The sequence below is a fragment of the Microtus pennsylvanicus genome, chromosome 13 (genome assembly GCF_037038515.1).
Source record: "Microtus pennsylvanicus isolate mMicPen1 chromosome 13, mMicPen1.hap1, whole genome shotgun sequence".
Classification (NCBI taxonomy): domain Eukaryota; kingdom Metazoa; phylum Chordata; class Mammalia; order Rodentia; family Cricetidae; genus Microtus; species Microtus pennsylvanicus.
The window spans coordinates 56,557,803-56,579,176 of NC_134591.1; the positions used below are offsets into that span (position 1 = coordinate 56,557,803).

The 21,374-nt window shown below is 44.8% G+C and overlaps 1 protein-coding gene across 1 annotated transcript; it reads left to right on the plus strand.

Moving 5' to 3' along the window:
- The first annotated feature begins 483 nt into the window (after positions 1 to 483).
- On the plus strand, positions 484 to 20,109 carry Sf3a3 (splicing factor 3a subunit 3). The gene is made up of 17 exons (XM_075945689.1): positions 484 to 668; positions 933 to 980; positions 1,315 to 1,367; positions 1,474 to 1,579; positions 2,254 to 2,326; positions 4,037 to 4,128; positions 6,596 to 6,678; positions 8,127 to 8,265; positions 10,820 to 10,888; positions 11,655 to 11,722; positions 11,948 to 12,055; positions 12,937 to 13,006; positions 14,789 to 14,953; positions 15,043 to 15,153; positions 16,112 to 16,202; positions 19,016 to 19,071; positions 19,840 to 20,109. The coding sequence occupies exons 1-17, from the start codon at positions 573 to 575 to the stop codon at positions 19,915 to 19,917; spliced, it is 1,506 nt and encodes a 501-aa protein (XP_075801804.1). The 5' UTR covers positions 484 to 572; the 3' UTR covers positions 19,918 to 20,109.
- Positions 20,110 to 21,374: the final 1,265 nt, after the last annotated feature.

Consider the following 21,374-nt stretch of genomic DNA (forward strand, 5'->3'; position numbering starts at 1 on the left):
TCGAGGCCAGCCTGGTCTACAAGAGCTAGTTCCAGGACAGGAACCAAAAGCTACGGAGAAACCCTGTCTTGAAAAAAAAAAAAGAGTCCTCTGCTGATAAAGGTTGTTCCCACATATGAGTTTTGTTAAGAACAAAACCACCACCATCTTCACTTTACTGACAGACATTAAAGTACAGACAAAGGGAAAATATCACCAGAGGTCGCACCCTGAAAACTAGAGATTCCAGTTCCGTTTTCCTTTCTGTATCCTTCGACGTCTCGATCCATACCAGTGTGTCCTTGCTGGCCCAGCTGACCACAGCGAGTCAGGCATTCAGGATCTTTCAGTCGCTGAGCATCGCTCCTCCACTACACAACTCCGGTCAGCAGGGGGCAGTGTGCCGGTAGCCGTGAAAAACTCTCCTTGTGGTGTTCATTGTTTTTGAGTTCCCCCAATGCACTTCCGGGACTCGCGGAACTTTTGTGCAGCCGGATGCAGCGCGCTGAGACGCAGACGCAGGCGCGCAAGGCGGCAGGCGCTGCTTCCGCCTGTGCTGGTGGTCTGAATTGAAGCGCCGTGGCTAGGGGAAAATGGAAACAATTCTGGAGCAGCAACGGCGCTATCATGAGGAGAAGGAACGGCTCATGGATGTCATGGCCAAAGAGATGCTCACTAAGAAGTCCACGGTGAGTAGGCCGTGGTCGGGACCTCATCGGGAGGAGGGCCTCGGTCCCGTGCCGAGCCCTTGAGCGCTTTCTTCGGCCTCAGACCCTCCCCGCACCTCATCTTCGCTTTCCTCCTAGGCTGCTGTAATCCCCACCTTGGTAACATCCTCCGAGGGCCCAGTAGTTCTACTTCAGCCCCGAGACCTAAACCATTAAGCTGTCCTTCTGGTGGCCTTTCCAACTCCAGTTCTCAAACTAACAGCGTCTCTGTTTGTCTTTCTCCAGCTCCGGGACCAGATCAATTCCGATCACCGCACTCGGGCCATGCAAGATGTGAGTGCCCCGCTGTCCGCTTCCATTTAGGTCGGGCTGGGCGGGAAAAGTGCTGGCAGGGGAAGGTGCGGAGGCTCAGCGTGAGTCCTGCCCGTGGGTGCTTAGAATATCCCATCTCGGGTTCTTAGACATATGTCCTACCTCTGCCTCCAAGAGCTGGCTTTAAAGGTGTATGCCACCACTCCCCGCTCAGTGTGTCTCTTAAAAGTAGAGGAACTTTCAAGACCTTGTGTCTCAGGAGGTTTCCTTAGGCATTGCCAACAAAGCCTTTGTTGTTTACTTAACCCTGTTGTACAAATTGCTTCCTTCTGATGGATTTGTGTTTGCCTTTCAGAGATACATGGAAGTCAGTGGGAACCTGAGGGATTTGTATGATGATAAAGATGGGTAAGTGTCAGTCACATCCCCCACCCCAGCAGTCAGGGTATCTGGAGAGCCAATGAGAGGATTCGTTTTGTGCTTTATGCTCCTTGGATTTATCAATGTTTTGCAGACTGCGAAAAGAAGAACTCAATGCTATTTCAGGACCCAATGAGTTTGCTGAATTCTATAATAGGCTCAAGCAGATAAAGGAATTTCATCGGAAGCACCCAAATGAGGTATGGCCTCCCAAAGTATCTTTCCCAAAAGAAGGAAAGATGCAAGGAAAGTGGGGGGGGAGGGGGATGCCATTCATCTCTCCAAAAAAAAAGAACTTGCCACTTAACTGCAGTGAACATAGTTAGCTGACATCCTTTCTGGTCTCTCTCAGCCAGTAAGGGAGCACAATGAAAGCAGAAGAAATGTTGAGTAATTTTTGCTCCCGAGTTCATTATTGACTTGGTCCAGATTTTGTCTGCATCATAGTCTAGGCTCTCTATAGCCAAACTTGCTTTCTCTCTCTCTCTCTCTCTCTTTTTTTTAAAAGATTTAAAAATGTAATTTTAAAAGATTTAAAAATCTAATACATTGTGCTCCCAATTCTGCCTCGAAATCCTCTGCCAACACAGTGGTACTCTGCTCACTTCCAGAGTTAATGAGCACCTGCAGGACTCGTGTCCAGTGCCAACTCCTTCATCAGATGTCTTTCCTAGACTGCCTCCTCCAGTGCAGTCCTTCCTTAGGAGGCCGTATTTTGTGGCAGTTAATGTCTGCCCAGCTATCCTTAGCAAAGCAAGTGGAGAACAGTAGTAAGCGCCTCTGAACAGTCCAGGGCTAATCAGGCATCAGAAGTCCAGTTCTGAACATGCCTGAGACACTGACAGAACCACCTGCGCTCCTTCCTTCCCCTCAGATCTGTGTGCCAATGTCAGTGGAATTTGAGGAGCTCCTGAAGGCCCGAGAGAATCCAAGCGAAGAGGCACAAAGTAAGTATGGTTTAATGTTTCTTTCTGGGAAATTTGAAGCCATTCTAGGCAATATAGCTGGAACCTGTCTTTTATTTATTTATTTAAAGCCTTTATTTTTATTTGAACTGTATGGTGTTGTACCTGCATGATATCTATATACAATGTATGGGCTGTGCCCGAGGAGACCAGGAGAGGAAGTTGTATCCTCTAGAACTGGACTTAGAGATGCTTGTGAGCTACCATGTGGGGGCTAGGGATCAAACCTGGGTTCTCTGCAAGAGCAGCCAGTGTTCTTAACTGCTGAAACTTGGTTGTGTGTATACATTTAATTCCAGCTCTCAGAAGGTGTAGGCAGACTGTTCTCTTTTGTTCAAGGTCAGACTAGGATACACAGCAAGTTCCAGGCCAGTCAAGAATCATGAGACCCTGTCTTTTTTTTTTTTTTTTTTTTTTTTTTTTTTAGGTTTTTCGAGACAGGGTTTCTCTGTGGCTTTGGAGCCTGTCCTGGAACTAGCTCTGTAGACCAGGCTGGTCTCGAACTCACAGAGATCCACCTGTCTCTGCCTCCCGAGTGCTGGGATTAAAGGCGTGCGCCACCATCGCCCGGTGAGACCCTGTCTTGAACAAATAGTAAATATGTAAATAAACGTCTCATAGGCTTGATACCATTTAAATCAGTAAGATAAAGATGAGTGTCTTTGAGTTTTTTGTTGTTTTTCTTTCTTTTTCATTTTTCTTACCTTTGAGTCGTCTGTCCATCCCTTTCTCTTATTTTTCTTCGTTTGTTTTTCAAGATAGGATTTCTCCTTGTAACCTTGACTGCCCTAGAGTTCACTCTATAAACCAGACTGGCCTCTAACTCAAGGATCTGCCTGCCTCTGCCCTCCCTAGCGCTGGGATTAAAGGAGTACCCACCACCACCTAGCATTTTTGTTTGTTTGTCTGATTTTTTCTTTCTGCCAGTTTGTTGTTGAGACAGGGTCTTTCTACATAGCACTAGCTGATCTAGAACCAGGCTGGTCTTACTCCCATGTCCAACTGGTATTGAACTCATGATCCACCTTCCTTAGCCTTCTGAGTGATAATTTTAAAGCAAAGTAGAGGGTAATGCAGTGCTTAGATCTGTGCACAGAGATTAGCTCAGTTGGTAGAATATTGGTGAGTGTCTCTGAAAACCTGAGTTCCATTCTGAGCTGTGTAAACCAGCATAGTGACACGTACCTGTAAATCCCGCACTTAGGTGGAAGTGTGCAAACCAGGAGTCTGAGGCCAGTTTAGGCTATGAACCCTATTTTTATCCCAAGTACCTCAGAAATTGATAGCTGGGTTTTCATCTTGGTTTCTGGACTGTATTGACATTCTGATGGTCTTGCATAAAATACTTATTTTATGCTATCTAAGCTCAAAGTGAAAGCCTAGATCTGGTTTTTGTTATTTGGATTTTTGAGACAGAGTTTCTCTGAAACAGTCCTGGTTGTCCAGGAACTTACTCTGTAGGCCAGGCTGGCCTCGAATTCAGAGATCCTCCTGCCTCTGCCTCCTGAGTTCTGGAATTGAAGGCGTGTGCCACCACCGCCCAGTTATAGTTCTGTTTATTTGATGAGAGTAAGGAGAACACCGGAATAAAGGGCTGCATCATGGAACTTCGTACAGGTAGTGCATTTGAAAGAGCAAGTTCAAGAAAGTAGTCTGTCATATCACAATCATTGACATATGTCATTCCTTCAGACTTGGTGGAGTTCACAGATGAAGAGGGATATGGTCGCTACCTTGATCTCCATGACTGCTACCTTAAGTACATTAACCTGAAGGCGTCTGAGGTAAGGCCTGGGGAGGGGAGAGAGACTCTTGTTCTAGGGCTCAGTCAAGACACCTAATTAAAGCATGAAGTGTCCCCATGTAACTTATGTTGATATTAAGTAGGTGATTCCATTTCTTGGAATACACAGTAGTTTTAATGAAATGACACATGCCTACAGTTAATACAGCAAGCTCATTTTCTTTATTAATAATTTCCCTTATTTTGATTTATTCATGCAACAAAAATACTTTTGTAAAACTGTCTGAGGGGAGTGCAGTCCTGGGCCTGTGCATGCAGCGGCCTGAGGCCAGCATCATGTGTACTCCTCTGTTGCTCTCCACACTTTCTGTTTTGTTTTTCAAGACAGGTTTCTCTGTGTAGCCTTGGCTGTCGTGGAACTCAGTTTGTAGACCAGGCTGGTTTTGAACTCAGAGATCTGCCTGTCTCTGTCTCCCAAGTGCTGGGATTAAAGGTGTATGCTATCACTACCAGGCTTCCATCATTTTTTTAAATAGATACTTTTTATGTATTTCTATTTTATGAGTTTTTTACCTGCATGTATATTTGTACCGTGTGTGTTTGGTACTCCTAGAGGCCAGAAGAGGGAGCTAGATCCCCTAGAACTGGAGTTTCATTACTCAGGATTGATTGTGAGCCACCCTGTGAGTGCTAGGAATTTAACCTGGGTCCTCTGCAAGAGCATTGAGTGCTCTTAAGTGCTGAGCCTTCACTTCATTCCTGGCACCTTATTTTTTTGAGACAGGATCTTTGACTAAACATGGAGCTCACCCTTTCAGCTATTATGGTTGTCTTGTGAGCCCCCAGGATCTTTGTCTCTTCTCCCCAGTACTAAGGTTCTGGGTATGCACCACCATGTCCAACTCTTACATGGGACCTGAGGATCTGTAGTCAGACTCTCATGCTTATAGTATAAGCACTTGACTCACTGAACCAATCCCCTGCCCAAAGGTAAATGCTGACCTGGAGTTTAGTACATAGACCAGGCTGGCTTTGAATTCACAGAGATCCGCCTGGCTCTTGACTCCTAACTACTGGGATTAAAGGCATGCATCACTATGTCCAGTAAGGTTTTTTTTTGTTTTTTTTGTTTGTTTGTTTTTTTATTTTCGAGACAGGGTTTCTCTGTTGTTTTTGGTGCCTGTCTTGGAACTAGCTCTTGTAGACCAGCTGGTCTCAAACTCAAGGAGATCCCCACTGCCTCTGCCTCCTGAGTGCTGGGATTAAAGGCGTGCGCCACCACCGCCCAGCTTGCCCAGTAAGTTTTTAAACTCATAAATACTTCAAATGCTCTTGTGTTAGGTGCACAGTGTGAGACATGCAAGAAATCCAGCACAGTCTCTGTCAGAAAAGGATTAGTTCATGTCTTTCAGTGGGCAGGTATTTATTTGTTGTTTGTTCGGTGTCAGGGTTTAAAATGGCGGTCTCAGATCACAAGGAAGTTTAATAGTAAGTTTGTAGTGGGCCATGGTGGCACACCTTTAACAGCAGCACTTAGGCATCAGAGGCAGAAGGATCTCTGTGGCACCTTGTCTTTATAGGGAAATGTTCCCAAATGTAGCTACCAACCTTTAAGTTCTGCAGGCTGGTGCCTTGTTCTCTGCTGCACCTCCATGTTTAGTTCAAAGATCTTCAGTGAGAAGCCGCATGAATTAACTAACATAGGGCATCTTTCAGGATCGTATTTGAGGATGGCAAAATCCTTAGACAGGAGCCTGGCCCACCATAAATATCCAGCATGTATCTTATTTGGATTTGTGTTTGTTAATTAATCCTGTAGACTTAGTTTCATGTCCAGCAATCTTCTACACACTTCACTGGAATCAATAGCCCTAGGGATTGAAGGACAGGAAAGAAAATACTGAAGTGAGCCATGCCTTGATGCTTGGTTAGAGAACACTCTAAGATTTCTTTATTTAGGGCCGGGCGGTGTGGTGCACGCTTTTAATCCCAGCACTCAGGAGGCAGAGGCAGGTGGATCTCTGTGAGTTCCAGGCCAGCCTGGTCTACAAGAGCTAGTTCTAGGAAAGGCTCCAAAGCTTGTCTTGAAAAAAAAATTATTTATTTATTATGTATGAAACATTCTGCTTGCATGTATTCTTGCATGCCAGAAGAGGGCAACAGATCTCATTTTAGATGGTTGTGAGCCACTATGTGGTTGCTGGGAATTGAACTCAGGACCTCTGGAAGAGCAGGCAGTGCTCTTAACCTCTGAGCCATCTCTCCAGCCCCCCTTGTTTTCAAAAACAAAAATTATGTATTTAGTGTATGTGTACATGTATGTGTGGTCACCTTCAAGTATGGGAGTCCCAGGCTAACTTGAGGGAGTTAGTCCTCTGCTTCCACAATGTGGGTCACTTGGCAGCAGGCACCTTTTCCACTGAGCCATTTTTCCAGCCCTTAACCTTGCTTTTTGAAGAGTAATTGACTTATCCTCCTGACTGTTGTCATTTTTTTTCTCTTTTCAGAAGCTGGATTATATCACATACCTGTCCATCTTTGACCAATTGTTTGACATTCCTAAAGAAAGAAAGAATGCAGAGTATAAGAGGTAGGTATTCACAGTTTCCAGGCCTTTTCTCTATTTAGCTAGAATTTCATGGGAAGGTTTGAGGTCAACGTCCTGGCTTTTGTTGCCTGAATACTGTACGTGAATGACTTCTGGGTTTATCAGAAGATAGTGAGTGCTAGGTTTAAAATATTTGTGATGCTGATGTAATGTTGTGTGCCATTAATACCAGCACTCCGAGAGGCAGAGGCAGGTGGTGAATTTGAGGCCAGCCTGGTTTACATAGTGAATTCCAAGCCAACCAGGGGTGCATAGTGAGACCCTGTCTCAAGAAATAAAAATTTCTGCCGGGCGTTGGTGGCGCACTCCTTTAATCCCAGCACTCGGGAGGCAGAGGCAGGCGGATCTCTGTGAGTTCGAGACCAGCCTGGTCTACAAGAGCTAGTTCCAGGACAGGCTCCAAAACCACAGAGAAGCCCTGTCTCGAAAAACCAAAAAGAAAAAAAAAGAAAAAAAGAAATAAAAATTTGTAATATTCTGATTGTGCACAAAGGTATCTATCTTAGTTATGGTCTCTGTTGCTGTGAAGAGACACTGTGATCATGGCAACTCTTACAAAAGAAAACATTTAATTGCCTGGCTTACAGTTGGGGGATACAGTCCATTATCATCATTGTGGGACATAGTGGTGTGTAGTCAGATGTGGTGTTAGAAAAGTAGCTGAGAGTCTTGCATGTTGCTCCAGAGACAACAGGAAGGGAACTGAAACACTGGGTGTGACTTGAGCATATATGAGACTTTAAAGACCACCCCCACAGTGGACACAGCTCCTCCAACGCTTCACCTACTCTAACAAAAACACCTGTCCTAATAGTGTTACTCCCAATAAGCTTATGAGAGCCAATGGCATTCAAATACCACAGTATCTATGGGAACATCTCTGGTCTTACCCATACCTTCTTTAATTTTGTGTAATGTAGAAAGAAATTTGTTAGGGGATCTCTGAGGTTTTGGAATTTAATGGGGAACGTTTCCAAGACTGGCTATGTGCTTGGATCTGGTATTAAGTGGAAAGTAATGTTGAATTAATCATACTTTTCCTTAGTTGCTCCCAAGCTTTCTCTTTCTCATATTCTATTTACTTCTTTTATCTGTGAGTTGATTAAGACCTGGTATTTGGCAACATATCTTGAGGATAAAAGGAGATAGGAAAGGTCATGATGTGAGGGGAAAAAATTAAGCTCATTTGAACAATTAGTAGTGGGCTGGACGATGGTCGTGTATGCCTTTAATCCCAGCACTTGGGAGGCAAAGGCAGGCAGATCTAAGCCAGCCTGGTTGAGTTCCAAGAAAGCTAGGGCTACACAGAGAAACCCTGTATTGAAAAACCAAGAAAAAGAAAAAAAATGAAGTGTAGTTTGCAGGGCATAGCAGTATATCATAGGTGGAAGCTGTAATTGCTCTCTCTCTCTCTCTTAAATGCTCTACAGATACCTGGAAATGCTGCTGGACTACCTCCAAGATTACACAGATAGAGTGAAGCCCCTTCAGGACCAGAATGAGCTCTTTGGGAAGATTCAGACTGACTTTGAGAAGAAGTGGGATAATGGTACCTTTCCTGGATGGCCGGTGAGCTTCAGTGGGGTGAACTTATGTAGTAGTCTTTTTCTGTCCCACCAGCCAGCTCCCAAATAATGATACGGAGACTTCTTATTAATTATGATAGCTTGGCCTATAGCTTAGGTTTGTTCCTAACTAGCTCTTATATCTTAAATTAGCCCATTTATATTAATCTACATTCTATCGCATGGTGTTGCCTCTTTTCCATCTTGCACCTGTTTCCTATCTGTGTCTCCCACATGCCTAGATTCCTCCTCCTTTTCCTTTCTCTCCCCGAAAGTCCCACCTATACCTCCTGTCTATTGACTGTTCAGCTTTTTTTTTACACCAACCACAGCAGTACACATTCACACAGTGTACAAATATCACACATTTTTCCTTTTTGTCTAAATAAAAAGGGAAGGTTTTACCTCTAGCTTTGTAAAACTATATACAATAAGAACAATTATCAAGTAAGAATTACATTCAGTGTGTAGTCCATATATATTTGGCAATTCTAGAAAAGTACTGTATGATCTACCTTAGTGAGACCAAAGCTTTATATCTTAATCATTTTCTTTTATAACATGTATTACCATCCTTAAAATATCTTTTTAGACCTAAAAACATCTTTCTGTTGGTTTGTTTTTCGAGGCAGGGTTTCTTGTGTATTTTTAACTGTCCTAGAACTCACAAAGATCCACCTGCCTCTGCCTTCCGAGTGCAGGGGTTTAAAGGCGTGTGGTACCACGCCAAGCTACCTGAAAACATCTTAGATAAACAACTTAGGCTTTTATGTTTCTTATAAACTTTATATCTTTTATGTAAGTTTTTTTTCCTGAATTTGGTAACAATGAAAACTGTATATTCTGTAGTCTTCAATTCTGATCAGAGACCCAAGAAGGATATAATGTAACTTGAGTGTACAGGAAGTGCAGAGCATGCAATTTTCTTTTTTTTTTTTTTTTTTTTTTTATTTTTATTTTTGGTTTTTTTTTTTTTTTTCCATTTTTTTTTTTTTGAGCATGCAATTTTCAAAGCCTTAGAAATGACAGAGACATCTGGCTGCCTGGACAGTCACCCCAAGTTTCCTCTGCAGTGTTGGGGCATCCATCTTCAGTTTACAGGCCTAGAATATCTAACAGACATATCTGTGAAGCATGAACATTGAAGGACTATACCTACCTTTTCTTGGCAAAGTTTGGCAGTTACTTTCTTTTGTGTCCTGCTTGTTCAATTTGGACAGCATACTGTCAGTAGTCAAGGCAAGGGCAGTTTCTTGCCCAAATGACTCGTTTTGTCACATTGAAAGCAAACTCTGTATAGAGGTTCTTTGATGCCCATCATCCTTTTTTGAAGTAAATTGGTGTTGCCAGGAGAAGACATGTCCCACTGTCATGAAAAGCCTTATGTTATTAAAACATTTTAATGAGTCTCATAGGTACAATACTTTAAGCATTTGTAGAAATATATATATAGTATAACAAAAATAACCTAAATTTGTATCAATATACAAAAATCCTTACCAATGTAAGATATTTGAGACTAGTAGTTGTTTTTTTTTTAAATTGGAAAGTAGATTTAATAATCCACCCTTTAATTCTATCATTTCTATATTCCTCTTTTTTCTTTTCAGAATGAGATCCTTGAATCTAATTTCTTTTGTTCAGCTTTTTTTCTTACCATTACCAATAACAACTTGTAGCCAGTCCCCAAATGATGACAAACAAACATTCATAATTCATTGAATGACCAAAAACTATCCATCCCTCATCTTGGGAATGTGGATGCTATGTTTCTAAGCTGCTTTCTTGTTAGAGCCTGTTCCAACAAAGTCAGTTGGGGTACCAGGAAGGGGGCGTGAGGTTGAGGAAATTGAAAGATTGGAAAAAATTGAGGCAGAAAACACAGGATAGATCCAGGAGGTCTGTTGTTAAATACCAACTGACCCAGAGTTTGTTTCAGAGCCTGCTTATATACAAAAGCAGGACAAGACAGTCAGTATCTAACCACAGGACTATTCCTGTCCTTGAGCAAGCAGTGTCTTCTTCTATCTGGATGTGCCCTTGGGTGGCATTCACCAGCCCACAGCTTAGTAGATGTTCTTTATCATGGGCAAAATGCTCTTTCCCATAGACTTAATCAGAACTTTCTCACAGCCCTCAAGGATACAGGCGGAGCAGACAATCTTGAACTCACTGACTTTTAAGTCAGAATTGACTCCAGATGAAAACTGAGTCTGTCACCTGTGGGCTCCACACTTTCTGTTGTCTGGGGGTGCTGTCATCTTTAGGGAACCATGAGAAAATTGGGATAATGGTCTAGTCCTGGGAGAGCTAGCTGTATTTTTTGTTTAGTCTCTGTGATGGGAAAGTATAAAGCTTATCTTATTTTTTTACTTCTGTGGATAAACTTGAACTTTTGGAAAGAAAACTAACCATCTGATTTTTTTTTTTTTTTTGCTTCACTTCTGTATGAATTGATCTTTATTTGTATATGTGATTAAAGAAAGGAGCAGCCAGTTTAGACCACTCCCTTACCTTCATTCTTCTTATTAACCTGGATCTTTTCCTGTTCCTCCCAGAAAGAGACAAGTAGTGCCCTGACCCACGCTGGAGCCCATCTGGACCTCTCCGCATTCTCCTCCTGGGAGGTATGTTTTTCAGGACAATAGACAATACTGGCCTTGCTTGGCTATCTTTTTGTTGTTGTTAAATTTATTGTGTAGGAATAATTATGTGTCCCCACACATGTGCCACAGCATGCGTGCAGAGATGATAAGTTGTGGGAGTTGGCTCTCCTTCTACCATGTGACTTCTGGGACTCAGACTCCCTTGACAGCAAGCATTCTTTTCTTGCTGAGCTGTCTCACCAGCCCTGACCATCCTTTGGAGGGGCTACTTGCTTTCTTGTCTTCAGTGTAATAATACTTGTAATAATACCATTTCCTGAGGACAGGCATGTACAAGGAATATGGAAAGACCAGAAGGAAAAAACCTTTTAACTTCTCTAAAAACTATATTTCAGAGAAGTGTGATATGATGTTACAGAATTTAGAGAGTTAGAGGATTACTGAGGCAGGAGAGTTGCTGTGAATGTGTAGCTATAGAATAAAAACCTGTCTCAAAACACAAAGACAGTAATTCTAAAACAACAGGAAGCTGGAGGCAGCTCAGGTGGTGGAGTACATATGTTGTCAGCATGTGTGAGGTCCCAAGTTCAGTTCCCATCTCTGCAAAAATACTGGCAGGAACAGTTCTACCACAGAGAGCTAGGAAATGCTGCCCTCCCAGTGTGGCTGCGTCTAGACATTGCAGTAGTCGGTCTGTGGAGACCGAAAGCTATGTTGACTTCTGAATGTAGTCTTGCCTGGGGAAAAAGCTAATCATGCTATTTTGTAATTGATTTATCTTTTGTAGGAGTTAGCCTCTCTGGGTCTGGACAGATTGAAATCTGCACTGTTGGCTTTAGGCCTAAAATGTGGCGGGTAAGGACCTGGGTTTTCTATCAAAACTTCTAGTTATTGTGTGTTTACTGTGTGGGTCTGATTTTGGTTTTTTGTTGCCCCATACTGCAAAAATCATCGTGTATAGGGCATGATGGTGCACGCTTTTAACCGCAGCATGTGAGAGTGAGAGGCAGGCAGTCTGAATCTCATACCAGCCTATGTAGTAAGTTCACCCTAAGTCCTATGTGCCTCTTCCCTCCTTAGGACCCTAGAGGAGCGAGCGCAGAGGCTGTTCAGCACCAAAGGGAAGTCCCTAGAGTCTCTCGACACCTCTCTGTTTGCCAAGAACCCCAAATCAAAGGGCACGAAAAGGTGAGTAACTGGAGTAACTGGGTGCACCACTGTTCTGATTTAAATTTCTTTCCATAGAGTCAGCTTCCCATCTTTCCTTTTTTGCTTTGCTTTTTCCCTTTAAGATAGGGTTTCCTGTAACTCAGGTTGACTGCAAACTTGATAAATGTCTGCCTGGACGTGACCTTAACCTGCCTCCTTGGCCTTGATCTATCCCCCTTTCCCCCCATGGTAGGGTTCCTCAGTATAGCAGTTCTAGCTGTCATGAAACTCATTCTGTAGACCAGGCTGACCTCTCTGCCTCCCAGTCACTGGAATTAAAGGCCTGCGCCACCATAGCCTAGCTTCTACTTTACTTTTGCTAAAGACAGTTGAATGTATTCATGAGCCACATACCTATATAGGGTGTTGGGTTTCTTTGTTTGTTTGTTTTTCCAGTTTGGGCATTTGGGGGCTATTTGCAGGTTTTTGTCTTGTTTTGTTTTCATGTTTTTTTCCTAACTTGTCATAAGAAACCTGGAGCTCTTACAAGTATGTGTTGCTCTGATTTTTGCTGGGACTTGGGAAAGTCACAAAATGAGCCCTCTCTTGCAGTTGCTAAGCAGCAGAGTTAGGCCTTCATGTCATGTTCTTGCTTGCAGGCCTTGCGTAACTGTATTCCTGTGTCAGTTATAGTGGTACTAGTTGAGTCTTACCAGGTCCTTGACTTCATAGGCATGGTCCAGAGACCTCCGGAGTGTAAGCGCTAACCTCTAGGCTTCAGGCAGAGAGCTTGCTCTGCGCGGTGCTGCGCACATGCCTGGAGTTTCTAATGCCGTTGCCGAGTCAGTGTTCCTGACAGGAATAAAGCTTTAGGTGCAGAAAGAACCCTCAACTGATACAGCTTGTTTCTTTTTTTTCAGAGACACTGAGAGGAACAAAGACATTGCTTTCCTGGAAGCTCAGATCTATGAGTACGTGGAGATTCTTGGGGTGAGTGCTTTGTCTTCTGCAAGCTGTGGTGCTATTCAGTGTGAGGATTAGATAGGAAGTTCAAATAAGGAGGGGAGTGAGCAGTAAATTCGTCTCAAAATGTGGTTCTCTTGAAGTCCTTGGCCTTTCAGTAGGTTCCTGTTCTGTTGTTAGGTGGTATTCCCAAGGCTCCTCAATTCCCACAAGGCCAGACATAGACAACAGACCACTTCCCCACCCCTGCCTTTCAGCCGGATCATGGATAATGCAGCTCTTTCCTGAGGTTCAGCATAGACCAGGGGGTGACCCAAGAAGCAGACACTCAAAAGGCAAGAGAAAGGTGACTCCCAGCAGCGCTTCAGGTGTGATTTATTGTGACATAGCATTTTGCCCATGTTGAGATTGTGAAACCTAGCAAGGCTAGGGGAGGCTAGTACTCAGAGGGTGGAGAACATTCTCCTTGCAGTCTCTCGGGGAGCGCCAAGGGTTTGAGGAGGTGGAAAAGGTTTGACTTGTCCAAGATAACTTGTTTGTATCTTGCCCCTTGCCATAGTGATTCTGCTTTATTTTTAGCACGCACCCACACGGCTGGGGAAGTAGTCCCCCATTGCTTCTCTGAGAGTGATTCTCTTGAAAGACTAGCTAGATATTAGATAGCAGGGACAGTAAATGCAGGCTGTTACAATGTGACTAGCAATTGGATGGCCATTCCTCTGAAGCTGGCTGAAAAGCCATTATTGCCTTGGCACCTCTCTTGAATTCTAACCAGTTCTACCCCGTGGTTTCCCTAAGTTGCTCTAACTATGGGACCATAGGATGTTTGTCATTACTTTGCCATTTATTTATGGCTGTTGGTTTGTAAGCACGATACTGAATTTTTTCATATGAAATGAGTATGTCATGGTCCTTAAGTAAGTCACATTGTGGTCAGGAGAAGCGAGTAGCGGCACGGAGAGTGAACTCATTGTGAATGGAAGGTAACCTCTTGGTCAGGGTGGTCCCCACAGTAGAAAGACTGGCTCGGGAACTTTGCAGTAGCAGTGCTGAGACTGCGATGGTCTGCAGCCTCAGATGAGGATCTAGACCAGTGCAATGAAACCTTGGGCTTTCCCTTCACAACCAGCTGGCCCGTGAGCGTGTTTCTAACAAGAAGGCATGGCTTTGTCTCTCTTTTTTTCTTTTTTAAGCTTATTGGTATGTGTGGGTGTGGTATTTGGGTGTGAATATATTCTCACCTGTGAAGGTCAGAAGACAAGTTTCAGGACTCTGTTCCTACCTTCCACCTTGGTTTGAGGCACCCTTTTCCCTGTTCTGCTGCACTTCATAGCCCAGGCTAGTATGCCCATCAGCGTCCAGGTGACTCTCCTGCCTTTACCTCCCATGGTGCAATAGAGTGCTGAGAGTGTACGTGTGGCTTTTTTTTTTTTTAACTTTATTTCATGCGCATTGGTAGAACGATGTCAGATTCTCTAGAACTGGAGTTACAGACAGCTGTGAGCTGTCATGTGGGTGCTGGGAATTGAACCCGGGTCCTCTGGAGGAGCAGTCAGTGCTCTTAACCACTGAGCCATCTCACCAGCCCTACATGTGGCTTTTTACATGGATTCTGAGACTTGAGCTCAAGCCATTGGGCTGCCTGGCACGTACTTTTTAACCAGCTGAGCCATTTGCCAACCGTCCTCAACCTTATCCTACAACCAGATCCTTATCCTTGGTAGAAAGACGTCTGCGGGAATAGAGGCAATGTCCCTTGGTGTCCTGCACTAATTTCTTGACTCTGCTCTTGCTTTTTGATCCCCTTAGGAACAACGACAGCTCACTCATGAAAATGTCCAGCGCAAGCAAGCCAGGACAGGAGAAGAGCGGGAGGAGGAGGAAGAGGAGCAGATCAGCGAGAGTGAAAGTGAAGATGAAGAGAATGAGATCATTTACAACCCCAAAAACCTGCCCCTGGGCTGGGATGGCAAAGTAAGCCTCCTGGGACCCCTCTCCCTCCCATTGTGGAAGCACACAAGAAAGAGCTTGGTAACCTAATACTGTCGCTTGGTTTCTTTTAGCCCATCCCCTACTGGCTGTATAAGCTTCATGGCCTGAACATTAACTACAACTGTGAGATTTGTGGGAACTACACCTACCGAGGACCGAAGGCCTTCCAGCGGCACTTTGCTGTAAGAAATTCAGAGCCTTTTTCTTGGGAATTGAATGGAAACAACGCTTTAGAGATGAAGGTGGTAGCAGCCTGTGAGGGCTCTAGTGTCCCGAGCTGGAAGGAATCAGAGAGGCCCATGCCAGTGGCCGTGGGCCGTGCTAGCCCTGAAACCTGGTCTGGCCTCTGGAGTCACGCCACCGTTCTGCTGTGGAGCTTCACTTGGGCTTTCCCATATTGGTTCTTGTGCTTTGTTTCGCTTGTTTTTCTGTGGCATCTTGGACCATCTCTGACTTCTTGGTCTTCTCTACATTGCTATTTAAGGGGGCTCGACAGATTTTTGTTGTTGTTTAGATTTTAAATGGGTCTTTGCCTCTTTGCAGGAAAAAATAATTAAGGCCCTGATATTTGCCAACCTGCTCTTGACACAGCTGTGTCTGAGCACTGCCCCATTGAGTGCACTCACCCTTGGTGCATTCTTTCTTCCACTTTTGGAGGACAGTTTGCATAATGGAAATGACTTAAGTATAGTGGATGACATGCCTACCCTTTCAGGCATGTTGCTAGCTCTCCTGGTTTGGTCTTGTCCTCTGTGAGTTTTCTTAGTGCCACCTCAGACGATAGTGGTTGCTGTCTAAGAGCCAAAGTTGTGCTTTCATGGGTTTTAGCTGCTCGGCAGTTTGCTCCTGAACTCCAGAGCCGCCCACCTGCCCGCAGCCCTGCAGGTGGTGGGGTTGCTGGGCTGTGCCGGCTTCTCCTTAGGGTGCAGTTGTGAGTCTGAGTTGTGCCTTTCTCATACCACCAACTAGAATCTGCGGTTCGTAAGCCTGAGACAGCGCAGACCTGCTTGGCACTGTCAGCCTTGTGTCCGTCACATACCGCAGAAGTGCTGCCTTGGGCAGGGGTGGGTCTGTGGTAGAATGGAGTGAGAGCTGTCTCAGCTGTCCGTGCTTCACATGGTCCCTCTGCTTTTCTTCCAGGAATGGCGTCATGCTCATGGCATGAGGTGCTTGGGTATCCCCAACACTGCCCACTTCGCGAATGTGACACAGATTGAGGATGCTGTCTCCTGTGAGTAAGCTTGCTGGCCGCTCCCTAGCTAGCCAAGGGGCCCCTCCCACAGCTGTCCTGGTACCCTGCTGTCTCCAGGTCCAGGGACAGAGGCTGTGGCTGTGGAAAGCTGAGGCCCACATATAATTACTACGTTTTTTAAGGACATGAGCTAGTCGGCAGTACTGATTATATCTCCCTTGAAATGAACCCTATACTGAGCTTAGAAGAGGGCTTTCAGCCGAGTCTGCAAACTTTCCTCTGAAAGATTCTGAGTATAGGTTCTATATTTACGCCTCAGAATTGATTTCAGTGTGTTAAGAACTACTGATCCAGTAGAAGAAAACAGAAATGGTTCAGTAAGCTTATTTCTGAGGCAGCTGCAGATAACAGAACACAGCAGCAAAGTCCTTGCTAGAGGAAGAGCCCGCGCAGTGTGTGACAAGCGCCTCCCCTTGCCTGGCAGTCTCTACTACTAATACCTTAACTGCCAGAGTCCTTGGCATTCTCGTTCATCTTTTATCTGTTGTGTTTCACTTTATGCTAGCTAGACCGTTGTTTTTTTTTTTTTTATGATGTACTTATTTTTATTTTATATGAACTAGTGTTTTTGCCTGCATGTCTGTGTGAGGCTGTCATATCTCCAGTTGTGAGCTGCCATGTGGGTGCTGGGAATTGAACCCAAATCCTCTGAAGAGCCGCCACTGCTCTTAACTGCTGAGCCATCTTTCCAGCCCCCTTTTGCTATTGGGTTTGGTTTGGTTTTAGACAGGATCTCATGATACAGCCCTGGCTGTCCTGGAACTCACCAGGTAGACCAGGCTGGCCTCAAACTCAGACCTCCCTCTGCCTGCCTCTGCCTCCTGAGTGCTGTGAGTAATGGGGTGTTAGCATGCCCAACTTCAAGAGTTTGTGTGGGTGCATGTGGGTGCATGCGTGTGCATGTGAAGGTTATAGGTTCCTTAGTCACACTCCACCTTATTATTTTGTAAATGTAATGTGTGTGCACATCCTGCACACTTGTGCTTGCTCTGTGTGTTGGGGGGGGCTTGTTGTTGTTTTCTGTTGTGCATGTGCAGGATCCAATGGAGCAGAAGGGGGCATTAGATCCCCTGGAACTGGAGTTACAGACAGTTGGGAACATGAGCTACCACAACTACCCTGATTTCCTGTTTTATTTTTTTTTCCTTTTGCTTTGTTGGTAGGAAATTGAGGCATAGTTCATGGAATAGATCATAATTCTACAGATTGAATACTTAAAAATTTTTCTTCCTGAGCCTGGTGCTGGTGGTGTACACCTTTAACCCCAGCGCTTGGGAGGCAGATTCAGAGGCAGGCTCGGAGTTTGAGGCCAGCCTGGTCTACAAAGCTATTTTCAAGACAGTCAGGACTACACAGAGAAACCCTGTCTCGATAAACCGATAAACAAAAGAACAAAAAAATTTTTTCTTGCATCTGTTTACCATGTATGTTTGTGTGTGCTCACATATATACATGGCACTGCACGTGCAGATCTCCTCCCACCATGTGTTCTAGGGAGCAGTCTCAGGTCATCACTCAGAACAGTTCTTCATATTTGAAGATGAAATATGCATACATACCACATACTCAGGCAGAAATAAATGGCTGCAGATGTTGACTGTTTTAAGGCACATGTGGGTTACAGTTTGGTTTGCTTTCTGTTGCATGAAAAACATGACCAAAAACAACTTGTGAAGGAAAAGGCTTATTTGGCTTACACTTCCATATCACACCATCACTGAGGGAAGTTAGGGTAGGACCTCAAGGCAGGAACCAGAGCAGGGGCCATGGAGGAACACTCCTTACTGCCGTGTTCCCCATGGATTTTGCTCAGCTTGCTTTCTTAAAACTTACAGGACCACCTACCTGCCTGGGGGTGGCAGCACCCACAGTGAGCTGAGCTATCCCCTGTCAATCACTAATCAAGAAAACACACTACAAACAATGCAATGGCATTTTCTCACTCTAGGGTCCCTCCTTCCAGAGAATTCTAGCTTGTCATTGACAAAAACCAACCGGACAGAGTTCAAGTAATCCCAGCACTCAGAGTTCAAGAGCTGGTGAGCACAAGGACAGCCAGAAGTACATTGAGAAACTCTGTCTCAAAAAAAAAAAAAAAAAAAAAAAGCCGGGTGGTGGCACATGCCTTTAATCCCAGCACTTGGGAGGCAGAGGCAGGTGGATCTCTGTGAGTTCAAGCCCAGCCTGGTCTACAAGAGCTAGTTCCAGGACAGGAACCAAAAGCTACAGAGAAACTCTGTCTCGAAAATCAAAAAAAAACAAAAAACAAAAAACATAAAAACAAAAGGAGAAGAAGAAAAACTAACCAGGGCATGTATGAAGCCCTCAACTATGATCCATTGTTATTTTATTCCACAGTTCCTGTAGACTGTACCCCGTTAACTTCTTTTGAAAGTATTTCTTTTCTTTTTACTGTTATAATTGTTTTTTGTGACAAGGTAGTTCATTTAGCACAGACTGGCCTCAATCTCACTATGTAGCCAAGGCTAGCCTTAAACTGATCCTCCCTTCTCTGTCTCCCAAATGCTGAGATGACAGATGTGCGCCTCCATGTCTGGTTTTTTAAATCTCTGTTCTGAAAAGTCCTGGTGCGCCTTTCTTTCTCAGCAAAGTGAGATTGTGGTAAATTTCACAGTAAAAGGAGTCTTACAGGTGGTTCTAAACCCGAATTCCCTCTGGGAGCAACTAGAGTCATTGCTGGGAGGGGGCTGCTGGGAGCAGGGCAGTGGCTGTGATATAGCACTGTACCAGCAGACTCTGAGTTCTAATGGCTGCTTTCTCTCATCCTGCAGTGTGGGCCAAGCTGAAACTGCAGAAGGCTTCAGAACGATGGCAGCCCGACACTGAGGTGGGTGAAAACAGGAGAGTGTTCGGGGTGGCATCACATGACAGCTCCTTCGCCCTGCAGAAAGGAGAGGAAAGGAGGTTTACGGCAGGAGCAAATCTGATGGGACAGTGTCTACAAGCTGACTATACATAAACCCATTGCCGTGCTTTGAAGTTTTTGTCAGGCAGTGTATTTTCCCCCTGAGGGTGCTGTGGACCAGAGCACCCAGCCTCTTGTCTACCCTTGGACTTCGAAAGAAGTATGTCACCTCTTAGGTGGCTGGAGAAGGTATCCAATCAGAGGAGTCCTCTCTTTGTAGTGGGGATGTCCTCATTGGTCTTGACAGGTCTGAGAGGAGTGTCGTGCTTCAAGGGTGTGGTGGTAACATCCAGGTTCTGTGGAGACTGGTGGTGGTCTCCTTTATTCTGTCAGTATTTCAGCATCAGGACCCTTTCCAGCTATAATGTAGACCTGAAGCTCTAAGCCTGTTCGGTTTCCCTGTTAACTCCTGCAGTGGCCAGTGAGCAGAAACCCAGGCTTCTTAGGAACCATTTCACATGGCTGTTTGATCAGCCTTTCCCTACTAGGCTTCCTTTCCTCAGACACAGGGTGCTACTTGGAAGAATATGTAGGGGTGAGGGAGAGCCGCACCTGGCGCTGCTCAGATAACTAGACGTGGCACTGGTTTCACTTGTGGGACTCTGGCTGAGAAGCCAGGTGAATGTTGGTTTCCGGGTAGCAGGGTTTGCTGTGGAACTCTGTAGCTAACAGAGAGCCCTTCCTTTGCAGGAAGAGTATGAAGACTCCAGTGGAAATGTTGTGAACAAGAAAACATACGAGGATCTGAAAAGACAAGGACTGCTCTAGTGGTCGGCTGCACCCAGGCACCCCGGAGATCTGCTTTTTCTATTTTTCCCAACCAAATGCTCTTACAGACTTTTTGCTATGTAGTCTTCAGTCTAGTGTGCATCTTGTAGAAACAAGACATGCTGGCAGTTTGCAGAATTGAGATGTGTTTTATCTTTGTTTTATATTAAAAAGATCTGTGGGAAAATAAAACCAGCCCTTGTTCTGATTTGTTGTTTTTGATACCCAGGTTTATTAAGTATTGTAATCCTTTTGTTCTTAATGCCTATCTGCCTTGTTCTCACCAACTTCAGGAGCAGTTTAGGTTTAGGAGATAATTATTACTGTCTGTGTCACATGAGGTAAGTGTGTGTGTGTGTGTGTGTGTGTGTGTGTGTGTGTGTGTGTGTGTGTGTGTGTCTCACTCTATAGCCTAGACTGGCCTTGAACTCCCACGGATCCTGCTTCAGCCTCTGTGTGCTGAGATTATAGGTCTTTGGCACCACATGAGGCATGTGTAGAGTAATTGAGACCTAACCTTTCCCTTTATCATCTACGCCTTCATTGCCACTCCCCAAATGAGCATCATGGTCTGCCCTCAGTGAAGCCAACCATCAGTGTACACATAGGAGAAGACAGAAGGGAGAGTTAGTCCTGAGGGCTAAAAGTGGCTCAAAGCTTGCCTGTTTTACATGAAGAGATTAGCTGTAGTTGGCCTTGGTGGCACTAGCCTATAATCCCAGCACCTGGAGACAAAGGCAGGTATCTGAGTATCTGAGTCCAAAATCAGCCAGGATAACAGTGAGATACTGCCTTTAAAAAAAGAAAGAAAAAAAAAAAAAGCTGGAGCCAGGCATAGTAGTACAGGTCTGTAACAGAAGCTTCCAGGCAGGTCAGGCAAGAGGCTGGCAGCAAGAAGGAACTGCTCTGGCTTCTGCCTTGGTGCTCCCCATTTCAGAAAGAACTAGAAGTTCTACCTGTGAGCACTGTCACTGAAGCCCAAGGAGAATGCCTTAGAGGCCTCTTAGCACAGGGACCCTAAGCTGGCTTGTTTTTCAGGCATTACTGTTGAAGAACCCTGAGTTGTTTCGGGGTATTTGTTTGCACCGCTACTTCAAAACTGCCAATCACAATTGGCTGACCAGAATTAACAATAGAGGTTTTGGAGGACCTAGGATACATATAGAGAAATACAGGAAGTAGTAGGGAAAAGAATAGAGTCACAGGCCCTTTGGATCAGGGGAAGAAGAGAGTGAGGTTACCCTTCCACCCCCACACCCCATATTCACTAATGGGATAATATAAGTAAAGTTCCTCTGGCGTCCAAACGTATGACATTAGATCACACGGAGGCAAAGCCATAGACACTGCTCAGGTGACTTCCCCAACCCCCAGTGGTTTTCCTGCCACAGGGGTTTCTCCCTTAGGTCCCCCACTATCCACTTTGGCTTGTTCCCTTCCCCAGGGGTTGCAGGTTT

Excerpts from the sequence above, each read along its gene's own strand:
- Sf3a3 (XM_075945689.1), top strand. The coding sequence starts at position 573 with ATGGAAACAATTCTGGAGCAGCAACGGCGCTATCATGAGGAGAAGGAA. Across the intron at positions 1,368-1,473 it reads TTGTATGATGATAAAGATGG|ACTGCGAAAAGAAGAACTCA; the intron begins GTAAGTGTCAGT and ends AATGTTTTGCAG. Across the intron at positions 10,889-11,654 it reads CCGCATTCTCCTCCTGGGAG|GAGTTAGCCTCTCTGGGTCT; the intron begins GTATGTTTTTCA and ends TATCTTTTGTAG.